The sequence below is a fragment of the Caretta caretta genome, chromosome 6, assembly GCF_965140235.1.
Source record: "Caretta caretta isolate rCarCar2 chromosome 6, rCarCar1.hap1, whole genome shotgun sequence".
NCBI classification, from domain to species: Eukaryota; Metazoa; Chordata; order Testudines; family Cheloniidae; genus Caretta; species Caretta caretta.
The window spans coordinates 115455953-115477465 of record NC_134211.1 but is presented as its reverse complement, the minus strand read 5'-3'; the positions used below and the strand labels follow the sequence as shown (position 1 = coordinate 115477465).

At 41.3% G+C, this 21513-nt stretch overlaps 1 protein-coding gene across 3 annotated transcripts in view; it reads left to right on the top strand.

Moving 5' to 3' along the window:
- NUDT14 (nudix hydrolase 14) overlaps positions 1-21513 on the top strand; it is a 101584-nt gene that overhangs the window by 48250 nt on the left and 31821 nt on the right. For 2 of the 3 annotated variants that reach the window (XM_048853657.2, XM_048853655.2), the window contains exon 2: positions 12374-12417. In XM_048853657.2, coding sequence (XP_048709614.1) covers positions 12401-12417 — 17 coding nt within the window. In that variant the 5' untranslated portion in view covers positions 12374-12400. Of the gene's footprint in view, positions 1-12373; positions 12418-18933; positions 19008-21513 lie in introns of those variants that run through there. The other variant, XM_048853656.2, reaches the window with a different exon arrangement.

The window sequence follows — 21513 nt, the reverse complement described above, 5'->3', positions numbered from 1 at the left end:
TCAGGGAAAGCCCCTGTGGGCCAGGCCGGTTTGTTTACCTGCCGCGTCCGCAGGTTCGGCCGATCGCGACTCCCACTGGCTGCTGTTAGCCGCTCTAGGCCAATGGGGACTGTAGGAAGCGGTGCGGGCTGAGGGATGTGCTGGCCGCCCTTCCTGCAGCTTCCATTGGTCTGGGGTAGCGAACTGCAGCCAGTGAGAGCCACGATTGGCCGAACCCATGAACGCGCAGGTAAACAAACCGGCCCAGCCTGCCAGGGGCTTTCCCTGAACAAGCAGCGGCCCTAGTTTGAGAACTACTGCTCTGGAGCAAACTGCTTGCATTTGGAAATAAACTGCAAGAAAAAGTGCTCAGATATGTACAATTTGAGAAGTAAGACTCCAAATCTTAATGGAACATTGAGAACAGAATAAGGCAAAATTTAACCATTTACATGTAACAAAGCTCTAAAACTCTAGAAGGTGGATTACCGGGGATTAAACAGGGTTTGGCACCACTGACTTTGTCTTGAGACTGTTATTTGGCAATTCATTCTCTTATCTGATTTAATTTAGAGTCTCACTTTTATTGTAGGAAAGATTACCATAATTTCCTTGCACTATGGACATTACCTTCCTGTATGTTTTTTATAACCCTGCAAAGAGAATAAGTGGATCAGTGAGAACACAATTTATGATAACTTCATAAAGACTAAGTGGCTTACAGAAATATGGAATGTTTCATCTCTAGATCACTTGGTTGAATCCAGTCCAGATTGGTAGAGACCAGAAGGCCACTACTGGTTCTGTCATAAGAAGCTCACTACTCACAATTTGTCCATATAGGCAATCTGTACCAGAATATATTTGCCTTCCCGCCTCCACTCCCTCTGTTTATACCCACTTGGGTCTGCCTTCTAACTGGATTGTAAAGTCATTGGGGCGGGAATTGTTCCCACTATATTTGTTTAGTGCCTGGATCTTTGGGTCTGTAGATGTTACTGTAATGCAAACAATAGATAATAATTGCCATTGGAAGATTTCTCTGTGGTTTATGTGAAATTAATTTAGCAGTTTATTTTGGGTGTATGTCCACAACACAGAAAATCCCACCATCATAAGCAGCGCTATCTGTAACCCTGATTGTCCAGCCTCTTTAAAGAGGCCAAGGTTTGAATAGGCATGGAGAATGAAACCTTCTTGTTGATGTTGGGGCAGACTGGTAGGAGGGTACATTCTGTGGACGTTTTCTGTTAATCTGTGCAAGTAGCAGCTTCCGGTGACTAAACACAGGTTTAATAGACAAGTGCCTTCAATCCAATAGCTTTCCTGATTGTTAAATACCATAAGTATATCCAATAAAATAGAAGCCCCAAGTAATTACCCAGAGTTTGGCTAAATGTGGTTGAAACAAAATTGTATAACTGTTTGTCCAAAACACATTATGTCAAGTTTTGCTCTTCTTCAAACCAGTGGAAATTTAAAATAACTCTTGATTTCAGTGGTAGTGTACTTGATTTCCACCAAAGTAAATGAGAGAGGAATTTAGTATCTCATCGCTAAATATTTAGGGTTTATAATATAGTAGATTATAGACACTAATAATATTTAGCAATTATATGGCATATAACATTTAAAATGCTGCCTTTTAATTATTCCTGTTTTGTACATACTGCTATAAATTTATACATATGGTTGTAACTTCCAAAAAGACTAAGACATTTAAACTTTAAATTCCAATTTTACTTTCTTACTATATATTTGCTTATGTGGAAGTTGCTGGGTTTACAACCTTAAAGACTGAATCTCTTTCTTTACACACACACACTACAGGATAGCATAAGCTGCATCAGTGCAAGCTTCCCCATATGGCCCAGCAATTGTACTGCAAGACTAATCTCTTGGTTACATGGCTCAGTCAATCCTTGAAGCCTGTACTAGGACTGCCAACTAATGGCAGTTTTGAACATGATTTTGTGATGTGGGTACTTGTCTAGTGGAAACCACCAAACTCATGTCACATAGGCCACCAAATACCTTTTGGATATGACCAACCTGTACTGGTTTTCTGGCCCCTCCATCTTTGACTCAACCCACTGTGTGATATGTTTACTCATTCCATATTTTACATATTTTCATATTCACTGCAAGTCTGGGTGCACAATGTTAAGTTAAGGACAGCAGTAGCTGCCTATCCCTGTTCTAGTGCAGGTGTCACTAGAAGTTACATTGTAAAATGAACAGCGTTTATCGGCTGAGATATCAGGGAGGGATAGAAAAGAAATCTGCATACAATAATTTAAATTAAAGATCTAGAGAATTATTTTGAACAAAACGTTTTAAAAGTGTATTTTACCCAGTATGTAGCAAAGCAGGCAAGCAACAGGGCTAACACACAAGCCTCCAATGAGCACCCACCTTCTTCGCTCCCCAACAAAAGTGACCTGCTGTGTTCAATAAGGAGGGTCTAAGTCTTGTAGTTAACTGCAACTGGTGCAGTTTTTTGCAAGTTTGGTTTAGAATGTCCTTGTTAATGTGCTAGAAGAAAATGCTGCTCTAACATGACCCATGCTGGTTGTATCCCAAGTGTTCCTAAATGTTTCAGGCTACAAAAAATAAAAAAAAAATACAGTGCAGCACAACTTTTGGGGTAGATGCTATTGATATAATAGGCCGCATTTTGCTTTCTATTACACTGATCTTCAATGCCATTAATTTCAGTGGCGTTGCCCAGGGATAGCAGCAGAATTTGGCTCTATGTATGAACTTTTCTATTGTAGCATGGTGGTGTGGTAGAGAGAGCAGGAAGAACTAAATCTGTGTACTTATAAAATTTTATTACCTGGACACATTTTTATCATTAAAGGCAAAGTTCTTCATCGAGTGCTTGCTCATGTCCATTCCACGTTAGGTGTGCGTGCGCTGCATGCACAGTTGCTGGAGATTTTTCCCTCAGTGGTATGCATCGGGCTGGCTAGAGCGCCCTCTGGTGCCATGCACTCCTGCACTGGTATAAGGGGCCTGGCCAGCTCCACACCATCTCAGTGTCTTCTTACCGACCATGACAGTCACTGGAAGAGCTCCTCTTGCTTCGACAAACTCTTACTAAGTGGTCTTAGTTTAGTCCTTTTTGCTGATTTCCCTATCCCAGTTCTTTATTTTCTCCGTTTGGACTGTTGTAGATTACGTGTATATAGTTAGTTGGCACTTCTCGCCCTACTGGAGTTTCGTCTGCTCCTGGTGCTGGGCATGCCCCGGGTTTCAAGCCCTGTGCCACTTGCAGCAAGTCCATGTCTGTGAGTGACCTGCACTCAAGTTCTCTGAAGGGCCTGAGGGAGAGTCGTATCAGGGACCGCTGCCTGATCTGTCAAGACTTCAAGACCCGTATCAAGGACGGGGAGGCCAGGTTGAAGTCCCTCTTAATGGAGGTGGTGCTCCATACCTCTTGGCGTCAAGCTGGTCCAACCTGGCACCCAGTCGAGAGCTGCTGGGAGAAACTCTCGGCATCATTCTCCTTCACCAATGCCGAAGAAGAAACATAAGAAGCAGCTGGCCTTGAGGGAATATTCCCCAACTCTGAAGAGAGCCAAGCACGGGGAGCACAGTGGAGTCCAACCTGAATCTGGCTACTCGTCTGCCCCCACTCCGAGGGCGGCACCATCAACTCCGCCTCGTAGGCAGGACCATTGAATTCTGTCCTGGACCATTCTTCGGCACTGGAGGGTCAAAGCAGCACCAACAGGATTGCGGTACTGTCTACACCAGAGGCGTTCATTGAGACCAGGGACTTGCTGGCAACCCTGACGCCACTCGCTCTCTTCGCAGATCTGATCTCACAAGATCACAGCTGATTGTTCCATCTGAACCGCAAGGCCCTTAACCTCAGCATGTGGAAGCTCTATGGTTAAACTCAGCGGAGTGGGCCCATTCAGAGTAAGTCCGCCAGGTATTGCTAGATAGTAGGAAACCATCTACTAGAGCCACTTACCTCGCCAAGTGGAAGCGTTTCTCTGTGTGGCCTCAGTGAGGCCCCTCACCTCCTAGGTCACCTCTCCAGTCCCATGCCAGAGTATCTGCTTCATCTGAAACAGAAGGGCCTAGCTATTTCATTGATTAAGTTACACCTAATGGCCATTCCCACCTTCCTCCTCTGGTAGATTGTAGGTGGTTTTTTGTTTTTTGTTTTTATTTTTCCAAGGGCTTGGAGAGACTCTACCTGCATATTCATGAACCTGTTCCATTATGGGATCTAAATCTGGTCCTGTTAAGACTCACAGGCTCTCCCTTTGAGCTGCTGGCATCGTGCCCCTTGTCATCAGGGCTGGATTAACTCTCCTGTGGGCCCGGGGCTATTAGATTTTGGGCGGCCCCTGTATACAAGTCTTTTTCTTGGGAGGGAGTTTGGTGCAGGAGGGGGCTGGGGATTGGGGTGTAGGAGGGGGTGTGGGGTCTGGGAGGCAGCTGCTTCTGTGCTAGCAGCCTGCCTGGGTGCCCTGCTGCACTGCAACACTTTTAGCAGTCTGGAGTTGGAGATTGCTACCTGTGATTTATTTTTGCACCCCCAGGCCTCCTTGAGCTGGTGCTCTGGGCTACAGGAAGGTCGCCTTCCTGGTAGCGATTACCTCAGCCAGGAGGCTCCACATAGCTCTTTGTGATAGTAGCAGATAGGATGAAAAGCCTGTCAATTTCGGCCCAAAGAATTTCATCCTGGATCACTTCCTGCATTTGCACATGCTATGAGCAGGCAGGTGCCACACCTCCTTCTGTCTTGACTACCCACTTGAGGAGAGCTCAAGATTCCTCATGGCATTTCTGGTCCAGGTCCCTATCCAGGATATTTGTAGGGCAGTGACTTGATCATTGGTGCATACTCTTTCATCTCACTAGCAGGCTAGAGATGATGCCAGGTATGAGCGCATGGCACCAGAGAATGCTAGAGTCGTCCCAATGATACCACTGACAGAAAAATCTCTGGCGACAGTGCACGCAGCACACGTGCACCTAACGTGGAATGGACATAAGCAACACATCTCAGAAGGGTTGGTAACCATTCTTTCTCGTGTACTGTGCTGGGTTGCCTGGGAATTTAAGCAAGGATAATTGTATATATGTGGTTAAATTCCCAGTGCTATGAATATTTCTTTTCGGTTTATATATGTTTCTAGAGCCTGCATGAGACTAACATGAGAGTTGGGAGAAAGGAAATGGATGAAGGTTCAGGTGAAAATAGGGAACAGGGAAGGGCCTGATTCAAAGCCTGCTTGAAGTCAGTGGAAAGGTTTCCATAGACTTCACCGGACTTTGTCTCGGGGCCTTAGTTCCTCAAATTCTCCTTTCCAAATGCATAAGCTGAGAAACCAAGATTGTATGGTTAAGTGGAAGCTTGCCAAAAGCAAGTGTGGTTTCTGCCTTAGTCTTGGAATGGATTTTTACCATTACTCTTCTCCTCTGTTCACACCTGTTCATAGACACCAACTTCTGTTGGTGCCGGTGGATGCTCGACCCGCCTCTGCCCCGGCCCCCCCGACTCTGCCCCTGCTGTGCCCCCATTGCACCCCTTTGCCCCAATTCTGCCCCCTCCCTGCCCCATTGGACTCCTTCCCCAAATCCCCGCCCCGGCCCCGCCTCTTCCCCGCCTTCTACCCTGAGCGAGCCACATTCCCACTCCTTCCCCCTCCCTCCCGGAGTTTGTTACACCGTGAAACAGCTGTTTCGCGGCAGCAAGCACTAGGAGCTAGGGGGAGAAGCAGGGACACGGTGTGCTTAGGGGAGGAGGTGGAGGTGAGGTGAGGCGGGGGGGTGGGGAAGGGAGCTTGGCTGCTGGTGCATGCAGAGCACCCACCAATTTTTCCCCGTGGGTGCTCCAGTCCTGGAGCACCCACGAACCTGTCCCTTCATCCTCCTGGAAATGAGGAATATTTTATTTCTTCCTCTGGGTAACTTTTATTTTATTTTATTTTTTAAGAAAACAAACTATACCTTTAGTTAGGGAGGCATCATTTATTTTGTTTGTGATTTCCAAAGGAGACTAATGGAGATTGGCAGTCAAAATGCTGAAATCCCTCTCAAAATCCCAGCCTATATCTTTTGTGACATGAAGTCTGAGGCCATAAGTTTCATTACATACTTAAAAGGATTCAAATAACCTCTTAATTTCAGTTATTTCTTTTTGTAAACTATAAAAGGACTAATATTTTGATTTTTTTCCCCCTATGAAAGAGATTTAAAAAAGTAAAAGACTGACCCAAATTTGTGCTCTGGTTTTTGAACTTGTGGCGATTTTATTTACAATGGGTTTTTATTAAATAATTGTTTTCACACTGCTAAAGTTCTCATTCAGACTTGCCTTTCCAGGAAAAAACAGACTATTTAGTTTCTCCCTATGTAAATAATCTCTCTTTCAAGTAATATGAGACTGAAATTGTCTCGCATACTAGCGTTCCTGAAATACAACTCTTGACTTAAACATACCATGTGCACGAGTGCAGTATTGCACCACAATAGAGCCTGATCACTAAATACAGAAAGGGGATATGGTTACTTTGTGCTTAGAGATTTATCAATTCACATAATATATATTATCCTAGGATGTTGTTTGACTGCCAGAGCTGCCACTTGGAAACAGGTAAAGGCTAACATAACATACAGTATATCTTTTTCGGTGTAAGACATGTTTACCAGTCACTGCTGGAAGACAGGGTACTGGGCTAGATGGACCATTGATCTGAGCCAGTATGGCCGTTCTTATGTTCCTGTTCTAACAATAATTGTTTAAATATATTTCAGATTTAAGGTACTCCTCTTTTTCATAGCATCTGAGTTTAAACCTTGCACAAATCTGTAATAACTAATATATACCATTGAGAGATATTTTGATCAGTCTTTGATAAGCTTTGTAAATGGCACTATTTTATAAATGTGTGTATATGTTTTAATAAAATGAAGTGTGATATATTTTTAATTTCATGGAAAGATTATTCTGTTGGAATGACAATGAACATAGTTATCAGTGCTTCAGTTCTCCCAAACTCCACATCAGCCGTGGTAGCGGAACACCATCAAAGGCAGGAATGGGTTATTTGCACACACAAAGAGAAGCAAGAATAAAGTGACCTATTTCATCAGTGCAACTTAAACTACAGTCTGTGTAGCACATAGCTTGTTTAGGATGACTTCTATATGTATAAAACTATGCACCATTTTATGTTGTGAATATATATCTTGTGTTAAACAGAGGAAAGAACTCAATAAAATGATACTACTTACTGCTGGACAAAGCTGGTTAGATTTAATGTACTGTAAAGTACATAGAGCAGTATAGGAACCATTGGTAACTGTTTACATGCTATTAATAATTAGCAGCCTTTATGCTAGTCTGTTAGCAGAGAGCCAGGCATTTGGCACAATAGAAACTCAGCTCTATACAGTTGACTTCAAATTACATTAGACTTGGACAATAGGAGTGAATGGTGCTCATTTGAGTTTTTGCCACTGTAAACAGTGGGATGTTGGAATGTTTCATTTGTTTATTGATTTATTTATTTGGACAGGTGCAGGTTGGATATATAAAATGGATTATTATTCAGATATAACCACAAGATACACTTACAGCATTATCTGATCAATGCATGACGATGAACAGCACCTTGAAGGACCCAATGCAAATTAGTTTAACCCTTTTATGGGTGTGACACTGTACATTAAAAAGTCAGTAATAATAATGAAACCTTTCAATGTATTTACCATCTAGATAATGAACTGTATGTGGGCAAACGCTAGTCATTTTCACAGAAAACATGGACTTCCTATCCTGATAACTCCTTTATTTCTGAGTCTCTTATTTTCTGTTTAAAGTTATGTACAGCTCATAGGCCAGATCCCATTATTGTAAATGGGGGCATATGTGATCAGAGGGGATTCAGATTTGGTGCATCTGTGTTGGGGGCACAGGAGAGCATGATACCAGCTCCATAGTATAATTTTCCGCAGCTCTGTGGAAACCCTTCTATAAGTGTTTCATGGCAGTCAGGTTCTGTAATTTGCAAAGCACAGGAGGCCAAGAGGACTGCTGCACCCTCAAAGCATAATCTCAACAATCCCACAGGGATTAATTGCCTACATTTAAATTAATGCTTCATAAACTTTAATTCAGGCTCTGTTCTCCCTCTCCATAATCTGAATATCCACCTTCCTCAAAGAGATTCCTGGGGTGAGCAAAAATAGTGTGGGGCATAAATGAAGGCATGATGGTTCCATTTAAGGTATACTGCTCTCCCATTAAAGTAGTGGACCAAGGAGGCACCAGTGGGGTGTGTCCTGTGCCAGGACACCCTGCTCTGGCTCTGACTCAGCCAGCACCGTTGACTCTGGCTTCAGAGGGACATCTATAGAGTCCGATTGTAGTGGACTCCCACGTGTGGTAGTGTTGGGAGGATACCTCTGAGGCGGCATGGGACCTCATAGCGATGACAGCGCAGTCCCCCACACTGACAATGGCACTGGTGCAGCAAAGAGGCACTGTGCCCTCTGGGGCAAGCCGATGATGATGAGGCACCACTCGCCCTCACCACGGCACCGCTCTGCACTGTCAGAGTCCTCGTTGGACTTGGAGGTGGAGTTGCATGCCTCTAGGTGAAGCCATCACTGCTCTCAGCACTGCTCGAGACAAGAGGAAGGGCAGCAGCTACCCATGATGTCCTGGTCTCCACAGTGTCAAGCACCGGCTCAGTTGCCCTTTTGTACCCTGTGGGCCTTCCAACAAGCCCAAGGGCCGGGGTCTAAATCCTTGTTGGTGGCTTTGGAGCCACGGGTCCCTCCTTCATCGACAACCTGGGAACCTCCGCAAGGGCAGGAGATGGGCATGCAGGCTGACACCACTGCGGAACCTGGCAACGGGGCCAGTACCAAGAAGGGTGCAGGCCCGGAAATCAGCAGCACTCCTGGCACAGCATTTCGGCACAAGGGGATCCCTGCAAACCAGAGGGTCAGGAAGACCCAGTGCCCCCACGGGCATCTTCCTCATCCTCCCCGGATGAAGTGGTGATGGGCATTTCCACCACACTGCCTGCCATGGACAACAGGGCATACCAAGAGTTGCTCAGGAGGGTGGCTTAGGTAGACGAGGTGTCAGAGACCGACTGACCCTATGGTTGACATTCGGTCCCTGAAGGTACTTTGAGGGTGGCTTTGCCCCTCATTAAGACTATACATTAAACCACTAAGGTGTTGTAGCAAAAACCCTCCTCTCTTCCCCCCTTCCCATAGCAAAAGGGGTGGAGAGGAAATATTTTGTGCCCTCCAAAGAGTATGAGTATCTGTTTACTCATCCTCAACCCGGTACTCTGGTGGTAGAGGCTGCCAACCAGCAGGAAAGGCAGGGACAACTGGGGCTGACTCCTAAATCCAAGGAGGTGAAGAAGCTGGATTTCTTCAGTAGGAAGGTGTATTCTACCGGGGGTCTCCAGCTTCACATTGCCAACCAGCAGGCAGTCCTTAGCTGCTTTAGCTATAATTCCTGGAACATGCTGTCCAAATTTCAGGAACTGCTTCCGGTGGACTCCCATTTGGAGTTTGTGGCTGTCCTGGAGGAGGGCAAGGTCGTCATGAGGACCTCCTTGCAGGCCTCCATTGACTTGATGGACTTAGCAAGCCATATGATGGTAACTGCGATAGCCAGGAGATGGAGCTCATGGCTTCGAGTGTCAGGACTCCCACACAAAGTCCAATAGACTATTCAGGACTTGCCTTTTGACTGTTTAGGACTCTTCTTGGAGCAAACGGACACTAAGCTCCACAGCCTGAAAGACTCGGGGCAACCTTGAAGTCCTTGGGGCTTCATATGTCACCCCACCAAAGAAAGCCATTTAAGCTGCAATGCTTCTACTCAGCTCCTCGTAGACAGGACTATAGCGGGAGTAATAGATGGAGGCCCTCTCAGTACTCCACTAACCCAGGGCCAAGGTGCAGCAAAGCAGCCCTCAGCCTCTAAACCGAACTTTTAAAGGTGTGCCCGTGGGCGACGCACCAGTTCAGATCCCGAATCACCTCAGACCAATGGGTCTTGAGCACAGTAGAGTTGGGATATTCTCTCCAATTCTGTTCCCTCCTCTTCCCTCTTCAGGGATCCTTCTGAAGAGCAGCTTCTAGTGCAGGAGGTGCAAATGCTTCTACAACTCAGCGCAGTAGAAGAGGTCCCTCTGGAATTCAGGGGCAGGGAGTTCTACTCACGGTATTTCCTAATCCCAAAGGCCAAGTGTGGGCTCAGGCCTATTTTAGACTTGCGAAACCTAAACAGATTCATGAAGAAGTTTAAGTTCCTCATGGGCTCCCTGGCTTCCATTATTCCCTCCCTGGATCCAGAGACTGGTACGCCCCTCGACTTGAAGGATGAAGACTTTCATGTGTCCAGAATTCCGTCCCACAGATAGTTCCTCTGTTTCATGGTCAAAAACGCCCACCGTCAGGTCACAGTTCTCCCCTTTGGCCTCTCAGTGGCCCCCTTGGATGTTCACCAAGTGTGTGGCAGTCATGGCAGCCTTCCTGCGGAAGTGACAAGTGCAAGTATTTCCATACCTAGATGACTGGCTAATCAGGCCCAAGTGGAGGTCCATGTGAGCCAGCTGCGGATGACATTCCACAGGCTTGTCCTCATTCTGAAGGTGGCAAAGTCGACCATAACTCCCACTCAGAGGATAGAGTTCATCAGAGCTCTCCTAGACTCAGGTCAGTCCAGGGCATTCCTCCCAAAATCTCGCTTCCTCGCCATGGGCGCCATCATAGAGGATCTCAGAAGATTCCCCCGTAATATGGCACGAAATTGCCTGAAACTGCTCAGCCATATGGCTGCTTGCACGTATGTGGTACAGCATGCCAGGCTGCCGCTCCATCCCCTTCAGGCTTGGCTAACCTTGGTATACAGGCCGAACCGAGACCACCTAGACAAATTGGTCTCACTCACTCCTCCAGTCCTCGAGTCCCTCCGGTGGTAGTTTGATCTGCAAGCAGTATGTGCAGGAGTACCCTTCTCCAGGCCTCAACCATCGCTGTCCCTAGTCGCAGATGAGTTGGCGATGGAATTGGGAGGGCGGGGGCGCGCAGCCAGTCAATCTCCTGCGGCCAGAGAAAAGGAACACTCTTTCTTACCCCACTGACCCCAGCCAGGAACTGACCTTCTCGGCCCCTCCAGCTCCTTTTAGCTGAGCCTGCTGGGCTCTGATTGGCTGCTTCCACAAGGCCTCTATAGGAAGGCCTGGAGGACCCACCTTCTTTGCTCCTTCCTGGGGTGGGATGTAGTAGGACTACAGGTTCTCCAGCAGGGGGCCACACCCCATCACAGTATCTTTTAGATATCCAAGTCCTCAACAGGTCTACCTCTTGCATGTCCAATTAAAGAAAGGTGGTTACCAAAAGAGGTGATTCCTTCAGGTGGCTCCCAATTTATCATGTAAACCCAAAATGTGATTTAAGGGAATAAATCTGTAGGCCACATTTCAGCTGATGCAAATTGGAATAGTTCTATTCGACTTCAATGGAGCTTTGCTGATTTACACCATCTGAGAATTTGTATTTAAGGTGATGGAAAAGGGCTTATTCTTGTGTTGAGTTCATCTGAAGTGTCTTAATAGATATACCATAGACTATACAATGTGAAATTATATGTCTAAAACAAGTGTCAACATATCTATTAAATCTGTGGGGGAAATGATTACAGTTTAGGGGGTCAAATTCAGCTGTGATGTTGGAAGCACAAGTCTATTGAATTTGGTCCAAGATTATCTTGGAAGTAAACAAGTGAATGGTAGGTAGCACAGTAGATTATCAGTTTTAATAGATTTTATTCTGTTGCAAATATTTTTAGCTGTTATGTGCATGCTTTTTCCATCTATCAATCCGGATGAAACTATTCAGTAGCATATTCTTGTAAGTGAACATCGTTCTGCTGGAAACTAGAGCCTAGATTGTCAAACATTGGGTGCCTAAAGCCAGTCTCCTTAAGGTACTTAAGTACTCCTGGGTACTTAAATCAGAATAGACTGAAGTCACTGGGAGATATGGGTTCTTAGTACTTCTGAAAATCAGGCATCTTTGATTTAGGTGCCTACATATAGAGTTAGGTACCTATTTTAGGCACATGTTTGCAACATATTTGCCTTTGCTCTTACAAAGTGGTAGGTAAGCATTTAGTCCCTTCCTCAGCCCTTTCCAGTTTCTAGTTGAAAATTAAATAGTTGTACCTGCAACACTACTGTTTGTGGTCAAAAATCAATAAATATATTCCAGATACAGCCAGCTTTGCCAAAGAAGGAAGTTGCTGCTGTTAAAATGATGTTTGACTTCAGGTAACCAATTTTCATTGGGAACTAATTGTATTGATGAGGTTTTTTTGTTTTTTTTCTAGAATGGCACTAAGAAGTTTTGGGACTTTATGAGGACACATGACAGGTAAACCTGAACAAATGAGCTCATGTCTATTTTCTTTTATCTATGTGTCATATTTCATTCGATATTATCTTCAACAGTCCCAATCCCAGTGTACCAGATCCCCTTTTTTTCCTCATTTAGATCCCTTCTGAAGGCCCACTCCTCCTGTGATGCTTGCAAATACTTGCCACCTTCAGTCAAATGCCCTCTCAGACCCACAGTTTAAGACAATAGATTTTTTTAAACTTCTTTTATTCTCTAACACCTTATCTACACAATAGGGTAATGCACTCTATGGGGGTGTGAATTCTGAAGCACACTTTTGGTCCATGTAGACCCTGCTGGTGCTCACTAAAGGTCCCTAGTGTGCTTTAACGTTATGCTGTTTGAAAATATGCTATGTGCATTATTTGGTTTACATATGATGTAAGAAATTCTATTTTAAGTCTGATCAAGTCCTATTATTACAGTAGCCTAATTAATCTAGCAATGATGTATCAGGCAAGGCTTACCTCAAGTGACCTTGAAAAGAAAAGATTACAACGTCATAAAAATTCCCTAATCCTGCCACCCAGTTCACATCACAGTGATAACAAATAGAGAATACATTCAGCAGACCCAGTTCATGAGCTGTCCATTGCTTAAACATTCATTGAGTAATTTCCAACAGGTTCGTAAAATTCAGGTCTGATATTTGAAAAATTCATGAATAAAAAATAAGGGTAAAATTAGACTAATGAATTGTTCTTTATAAATAGCTTTCCCAGCTCTGTTTAAAGTAATAAATGTTTTACTGAACTGACCTTAATGGAAGTCAAATGGGAAGCTGCTTTGATGATGTGAGATCATCAGGTAAAACAATTGCTTTCAGGAAATTGTCCAGTGTTAGACTCAGTTGGACCCTTGTAGTAAATGGCGTCATATGTAGCTACTTGAGAGATGAATGAAGTGGTAGCAGCAACCAGGCAGGCCTTTGCATATATAAATTTTTATCAAAATGGAGGATACAAAGGTACGAGTTACAGAAAGAATATTGAAAATCAGACATATCTGGATCCATCAAAAAAAAAGTGTTTGCAATACTTGAGGATGAGGATAAAAGGGGTTGATATTTAAATATTACAGTTCACACTGACTGATGGAATCTGTCTAGAGGACAAACAGATTTCTGTCTGTACTTACTTATGGGGATGTGTGTAGATTTATGATCATAGATACAAAAGTTTGGACTGATAATTGATTGTTGGACATGTAATACTTGCCCTCTGGTTCCAGACAAACTAGTCCCGCTTCAGGTCATAGTGTTGTTGATTTTTTTTCTGGAAGGCAATTGCTTCTTGTCTGATTATTTTTTTAATGTAAATCTTAGATTGTGCATACTAACAAAATGATAAACAGGGGATAAATACTACAGGACCAGAGTGTTAGTCTGTATCCGCAAAAAGAACAGGAGTACTTGTGGCACCTTAGAGACTAACAAATTTATTTGAGCATAAGCTTTCGAGGATAAGCTGGATAAGTGGATTAGTCCATGAAAGCTTATGTTCAAATACATTTGTTAGTCTCTAAGGTGCCACAAGTGCTCCTGTTCTTTTTACTATAGGACCAGTTTTCCATGAACTTCTTGAGAATAATATTTTTAAAGGACTTTTTGTGAACATTTTTTAAATAGTTGGTAACATGACTGTATAAAAGGGCTACAGCCACATGTCACGCCAGTCATCTCTGGTCACGTAACATTTGTTAGCTTAACATGTACAACAGCTGCCATCCTAACTTCTTAGTGATTACTGTGTTAAACTGTAGAATGCATAATGTTAGTTTCACAAACAATTTAAATTCAACCTCTGTCATTTCACAGGAACAACAAAAGCTTCCTTTATTTGCAAGATTTCAGTTTTCTTACATAAGCCCTATCCATGAATATGAGACCAATTATGGTCAAATAGATCATAGTCATAAACGGGTTCAAAATGCTGTAAATTGACTGAAAACTTTTATTTTACCTTATTTTAGTAGAACAGTTTGTGGATGTTTGTGCTGGTTGTATGGCTAAGCTTTTCTTTATAGTTGGAGATTTGTTGCTAATGTGTAATTGTTTGGTTGTCTCTGTTTTTGTGGCACAAAATAAATGTGCTCTATTTTGTTGTAAATTGTGTGCAAGGGAGGGAATGTTCTTTTTTATCATGTCACTAATATTGTGAAAAGTGCTTTTTTAATTAGTGTATAATATTCTAAAATTGAATAAAAACACCAAAAAAACAGATTGTAACTAAACCGATAATTGTATATTTGTAGTAAGGGTTCCCTTTGCTAGTCTCTGTACATTTAGATTTGAACTCTAATATCTCAGACTGTACCAAGCTGTTTTGCAGATGCTCAGAGAAGGAATAAAACTGTAAAAAGGGGGAGGGGAGAGAATAGTTATAAACTATAGGAAGTCATTTTTAAATAAGCTCAAAATGTTATAACAGTGTCTTTGTAATGTTACTAAAATAGCACTGCCTACAGATCTTTGTAGTTAGAGGACATCCTGAGGTTTTTTGTAAGACTCATTATTGTTAATGAAGGACATTTTCAAAACTAGGGGTGAAATCCTGGCCCCATTGACATTAATGGCAAAACTCCTATTAACTATTGTGGGGTCAGGATTTCACCGAAAGAGTGTAAAATTAGGCTCCCAAATCAATATGTATCAGAGTAGCAGCCGTGTTAGTCTGTATTCGCAAAAAGAAAAGGAGTACTAGTGGCACCTTAGAGACTAACCAATTTATTTGAGCATAAGCTTTCGTGAGCTGCTCAAATAAATTGGTTAGTCTCTAAGATGCCACTAGTACTCCTTTTCTTTTTGCAAATCAATATGTAGGCATCTAAAAATGACCCTGCTTCAGGGAAGCAACATTGCTCAGGAAGGATGTTTAGACAAGTGCTTAGGTGCTCTCTAAAATTGGGGCCTGATTTTCTAAAGTGCTAGAAACTTATTTCTTTGCATCAGAGTCAGTGGGACCTGTCGGGTGCTCGGCACTTTTAAATGTTAGTCCACTTATTGAGACTATTGCCTTGCACAGTGGGGCTCTAGTCCCTAGTGTCTCTAGGCACTACTGTAACATAAATAAAGCAAATTGGAACTAAATATAAAAGGAAGTTGTTCTGTTTATATTGTGGATGAACCCAAAGGCTCCATTCAGAATGAGGGCCTCATTCTAGTAGGCATTGTACAAATACATAGGCAGATGTCATTCCATCCCTGTTGAGCAAAGCACTTAAGTATGTGCTTAAAGCGAAGTTCCTTGCTGAGTAGAGCTGGACTTAAGCGTGTGCTTAAATGTTTTGCTCAGGTGGGGCCCCAGAGAACTTCACAGGGTTCTGCTGAAATTAGGATAAGCATGAGTTTAATGTGCATCAAATATACATATGTACAAGTATTTAAATGTATTTATTCAGTATTTTGGTTCCTTACTGACAACTTTTAAAGGAAACCTAACAACTTGAAAGCCACCTTTCTATCTGAAAATATTGTAATCTACTATTGCTCTGGTCCTACAGTGAGATCTGCTAGTGCAAACCCCTGTGGAGTTACCTTGAAGGTAACAGGGCTTTGTGAAGCGGCGGGGTCAATGTTAGCAGATCCCATTGCGAGATTGAGTCCTATAGTTAGAAATAACACCCAAGTGTACAGTAACTGAAAGAAGTTAGGTTAAAAAAATCCTTTAATTTTTTTCAGTTGTTTTTATTTAACATTTATATTGTGGTAGTGCCCAGGGGGCTCAACTATATCTGGGACTCATTGCGGTAGGCCCAGTACATACAGTAAATGACAATTCCTGTCCAGTTAATCTAAACTTTGTGCATTTGACAGCACATAGTTCATAGTCATTTCATTTTTCCTCTGTGTTGTCTGTCTGTTAGTTTCTTTTCTGGAAAAATGTTTGTAAGCATCAACAGGAGAACAATGGGGAAAACATATATACAGGGTTTTTTTTTAATGGGATTTTTTGTTTATATTTCAGGATACTCTTTAATGGGGGCTGTATCAGAAAGAATTGCTTTTTTAAAATATCAGGATTGCTTATAGATATAGCATTACTTATAGATCTTTGTAGTTAGCAGTCATCCCAGGGTTTTTTGTAAGGCTCATTATTGTTAATGAACGACAAGATTTTCAAAAGTAGGAGTGAAATTCTGGCCTCGTTGACGTAAATGGGGTCAGCTTTTCACCCAAAGTGTGTAAAATTAGGCTCCCAAATCCATAAATTGTCTTGAAAGTGTCCCTCTTACAAAAGTGTAATGGCTTTCTCACAAACAGCTAAAATACAAATACAAACAGCTAAAATAATACAAATTAATAATTGATGCCTGTAAAAATAAACTGAAGTAATAAAACTAAAATTATCTTGAGCCACTAAAACTAGATCGGTGTTTCCATTTAGATCATCCCTCACCCTAATTTTGCTATATTTAGTACACTAAGAGTTTGAAATGTAATACTTTAGTTTTGTGTTCATCAACTTTGTAGAACAATATACCTAGTTCATTTCAGGTTTCAATGACTTCTCTGAAACTGATCCAAGATTTTTTTAAAAAGACAGAATTTAAGAATTTATAAAGGTCAATATGCAGTGATAAAAGTAGGAATAAGAAATAATGTAGTGTATGAGACGTAGAATTGGAACATAAGCATACAGTGCAGTGGTTGACAAGTAAGAGAATAGCTTTCAGGTTATGATGTGAATTGGTATAAAGCAAAGGTGATGGAAGTTTATCAGTTTAAACAGATGGGAAAAATCAACATAAAGCACACTTCATGTAAAAGAAAAACTTTGAAGTCACTGTAACGTTAGCCACTGGAGTCTGTGGATATTGCCACGTAACTGGGTTATAGCCTTTTGTAACCCTGAACAATGTCATGTGACTAGAGACAGGCAATATAGACCATTCTCTTACCAGTACTCTTGTGGCTCCTACCTAAATCCTAAACACAAGTCAAATGTCACTGATGAATGGCTCATTAGTCGTCCCTGTATTAAATATATGTTCTTGTTGGAAAATCTTATGAAGTCATTCCTGAACATTTTAAGAGAGGGGGAAAAATATCACCTTCTTTTAGAATTCAGTAGGGGATAAATTCACTTTATGATTACAGCAGCTAAAGGATAGAGACTTTTTATTAAATATATCAAGTAAGATAGTGATTACTTTTGTAAAGACTGCTGAAAAATACAGTTTTCCTGAAGGGCTTGCAGGGAAGGATTTGCCAGGTCTGTAGGAAGTCCAAGAAATCAGCATTATACTCAATAGTCTCCTGCAGATTCCACAGAAATAGTCTGCACTTCTCAACTGCTATTATGTATGGAGAAAAAGGTTCTTGAAACATACTCTTAAAGCTATTCTAGATGGGAAGATAAAAAATAGATATGTACTCAGTTCACTACAACATGCTTTAAATTTAACTCAGTGAAGGGGGTCTGACCTGGCCCCTTTGCATCACCAAGCCCTGCAGTGGCCTTGAGCAATGCAGAGAGAACCTGCCAGAAGAGCAGCTTCGCTAGGAGATTTCTGCACCCATTTTGTGCCATGAGGGTAGACCAGATTACAGGTTATTAGAACTACACAAGTGCCATGGAGGAATTGTGGTCACTTTTTCCAGCCCATTGGCTGCAGCAAGCAGCTGTGGAGACTGCATTGCAGCCATATACTCTGAGCACATTATGGGAGCAAATTACCGTCCCTCTGCCTATTCCCTGTGCTAGATCACTGGTGCTGTGTGTGAATGAAGTTAGTTTCATCCCGTGTGTATTTCCTATGTTATGTACAAATGTATTATGATATATTGTGAAATTTCACTTGTCTTTCTTTTTATATAAGAATTAATGTATTTTAACATGAAAACTAATATGATACATCACAGTTATATGTTTTTGCTGGCTGACATGCTGCTGTGTGCCATGTCATACTGCTATACCACAAATCATATTTTTCTCTCTAATTTAATGCCTTCAGTTTTGCCAGACTATAACTAGAGGCATTTTCTTTATCCTGTTTCAAGTGATGGTACAGAAGGTGGTGCATATTTCAGCTCATATAATTATATTATTTGTTTGCCTGTGATATTCTCAAATAACATGTACTTAGGGCCTGATTTTCAGCTGAGGCTTGGTAGGGCTTCTGTTTATGTGCCTGCAGTTTTACAGAATAGTTGCTATGCTTTGGCTAGTACCTGATTACATCCTCAGATCCGGTTAGGTCACTGTAATGAGGTAAAATTGCACCCACAATTGTTTCATTAATTTTGTTGTTGACTGTATATATATGTTTTCCTTTATTATGTGGGAATTGGGTGGTAGTGAGCATCCGCTTACATTTAAAAAATTCTACTGAAAATCATTCTTAGATGGACTGATTTAAAAAATTGTGTATAACTTGGTGCTTAACTTGGGGCTTTCTTGGTACTGTAGTTAAAATCTATATTTCAAAAGTATATGTTGATGGAATTGTTAACGCATCTTAAATAATTGCTACAATTCATTCTCCCACCAGCCTGGTGATTAACCAAACATATGCTTCCTACTTTACGGTATCATGAGCAACTTCCTGCTGCAGTTAGATTTAAAGTGAGACAAATCTTTCTTTTCATTTTTTCCAAAGTAATGTTTGTTTTCTTAAATGTGCTTGTCTCATTTTTTATACAGAGTTTACTTAATATTAACTACATTTAAACGATGTTCGAAAATAGCTTGGAAGTGTCATCAGAATACATTAGTCTTTTAGACCTCTCTAATTATCTTTTGCCAAATCCACTTTATTTGTGATTAGTATGAAAGGCTGAATGTTTTTGTCAGGAGCTTATAGCTTTGCTTTTGTGATAGGCTGCATTTTAAGCAGCTGTTTGGATTGGTGTCGGCCTTTGAAAAATGTAAAAATGCTTTGAAGGAAGATTTAAATGAACCAATAAAGATTATGCAAGCACACACGCATTCAATCTCAAGGCTTTCTGTATTACAGTTAAAGTTCTGGGAAACTAAAGGAGTTGCATCGAAGGATAAATCAAAGGCTGCAGCTTTATTAAAGTCTTCTGAAAATTTAAAGACTGTTTTTTCTCTGGCTTAAACTTCTAGGTGCCTGATAAAAGAAAGAAGATACCACTTCAGATATCCCATTATAAATTTCAGGGGCAATTCCAAATCATATTCTGAAGAAATGAATGGTTAATTTGAGTTGAAAAGTAACCTAGGGTCTGCATGCAATTGCCTGCTCTTTTGTGTTCACAAAGAAAATATTTTTTGGATAGATTGTTCTAGATGAACTGAGCTTCTTTGAAGTCTATACCCCGAAAAGTACTTAAGAATGTGACAGGTTTTGGATTGTGTTGAACCTCAATAGAAATTCTAATTTCATTTTTAAAGAAATAGTTTTACAATTGCATGTATACACATTTCTTAGCTGAACGGTAAAATTATGCAGTTTCTCTTCATTTCCCTCTCTCTGACTGTAGCTTACTTCTCAAAGCTACTTTATTTCTTACTAAATTTAAAGATGGACTCAATAGGAAGAACAACATGGAGAATTTGGGCTCCACTTCGGATATGGGGGTGAGCAAAGAAAGCCAAAGTCTTGAAACTTTAAGAAAAAACAAGATCATGCTTTAAAACTGAAATATTTGAAGCAAAACTAAAATGTTTCATTTCCCCTTCGTTTTTATTTCTTATCTGTTTTATTGGTGCTGGTATGTTGGCTCCCTTTCAAGCCGACCTAGGCAAAAACATTTTACATGTGTTTTTTTTGTATCCAGAAGTGCTTCACCAGGATCACGTCTATAAAAGGTCATTTCTACAAAGATCTGTGTGGTTGCATGCTGTGCCTGCCTTTTTTCTGTGTACTATATCAAGAAGATTCTTAACACTGGATATCACTTGAGAATTGAGATTCTGATTGATTCCATTCTTTGCCCTATTTATTCCTGCATGTCATCTCGGTATTTCTTTCCTAGGCATTTTCAGTTCTGACAATTTTTTGTTCTCTTCTCAGACCGATGCCAACTGAGTGCCCACACAATGCTCCATAATATTCAAAGTAATATATTCTGCCTAATGCCCTTACCAGGTGCTTCAGAATATTATTTGCAAGTGGCCTGCAAGAATCATATTCATTATCAATTCAAAAGTCTACTGGATTCTTAACCTTTTAGTAAAACAGTCATGAGTGTCTGAGGAAGAAAACTAGTAAGTGGTTGCTTTAAATGTTTTTGTACTGGGGGAGCTTGGATCATTCCGTGTTGATCCGATTATCCTAGATGTCTACAGGATGTGATTATTGAGGTGCCTTGATAATGATTAGAGTTACGGAAAGGTCAGTTTCTTTGCCCTTATTATCTCATCAACTACTTAATATAGTATTAGTGTAAGCTCCTATAGAAACCTGGTCTCCAGCTTCTGGGAATCCTGTTTCAGTCTCATGAAGACATGAGCCATCACTGACCCTGCTACTTTTAGCTGCTGTTATTATTTACTATATATTTGTGCACATTTGCATTTAAAGTTCCCTTTGATGTGATACCTAGGGGCCATTAAAGGCCTTTCTTCCATTAAGAGGTTTTTCAAGTTTTTGTTTCCAATTTATGAAAAGCAATTAGTAAATGCTAGCAACTGCTTATGGATGAACTGTAACCCAAGTAATCAAGATAGCAGATTACGAAGCAAATTACTATATGGTGAAATTGTGCCCACACCAAAAAACATACTGACAATCCTGAAAAAAATATGCTCATGGATTTGAGTTTTGCACTTGAAAAAATCATACTCCAGCGGAATGGACTAAGCAGACTTTGTATTCCTCTTAGTGTCGGACAAGTAGATCTTTACCTTTTTTTTTTTTTTTTTTTTTTTATAGCCCTTTGGAGATGCTACTTCTAGGAATGTCTCATAAAATGTGTCAACTTCCACAATTACAAGGAATTTAGAGTTAGGCCAGATTTTTTGTTAAGGTAGTAACTCAAAAAGTTTTCTTGCCCAATAATACAATTATAAAATTTATAGCTGAAGTTCTTGGACAATAAAAGGTGCATTTAGAGTGAACATCCTTCCTATTAAAAAGAGTCTTAAATTTGGGAGTATCTTTTTT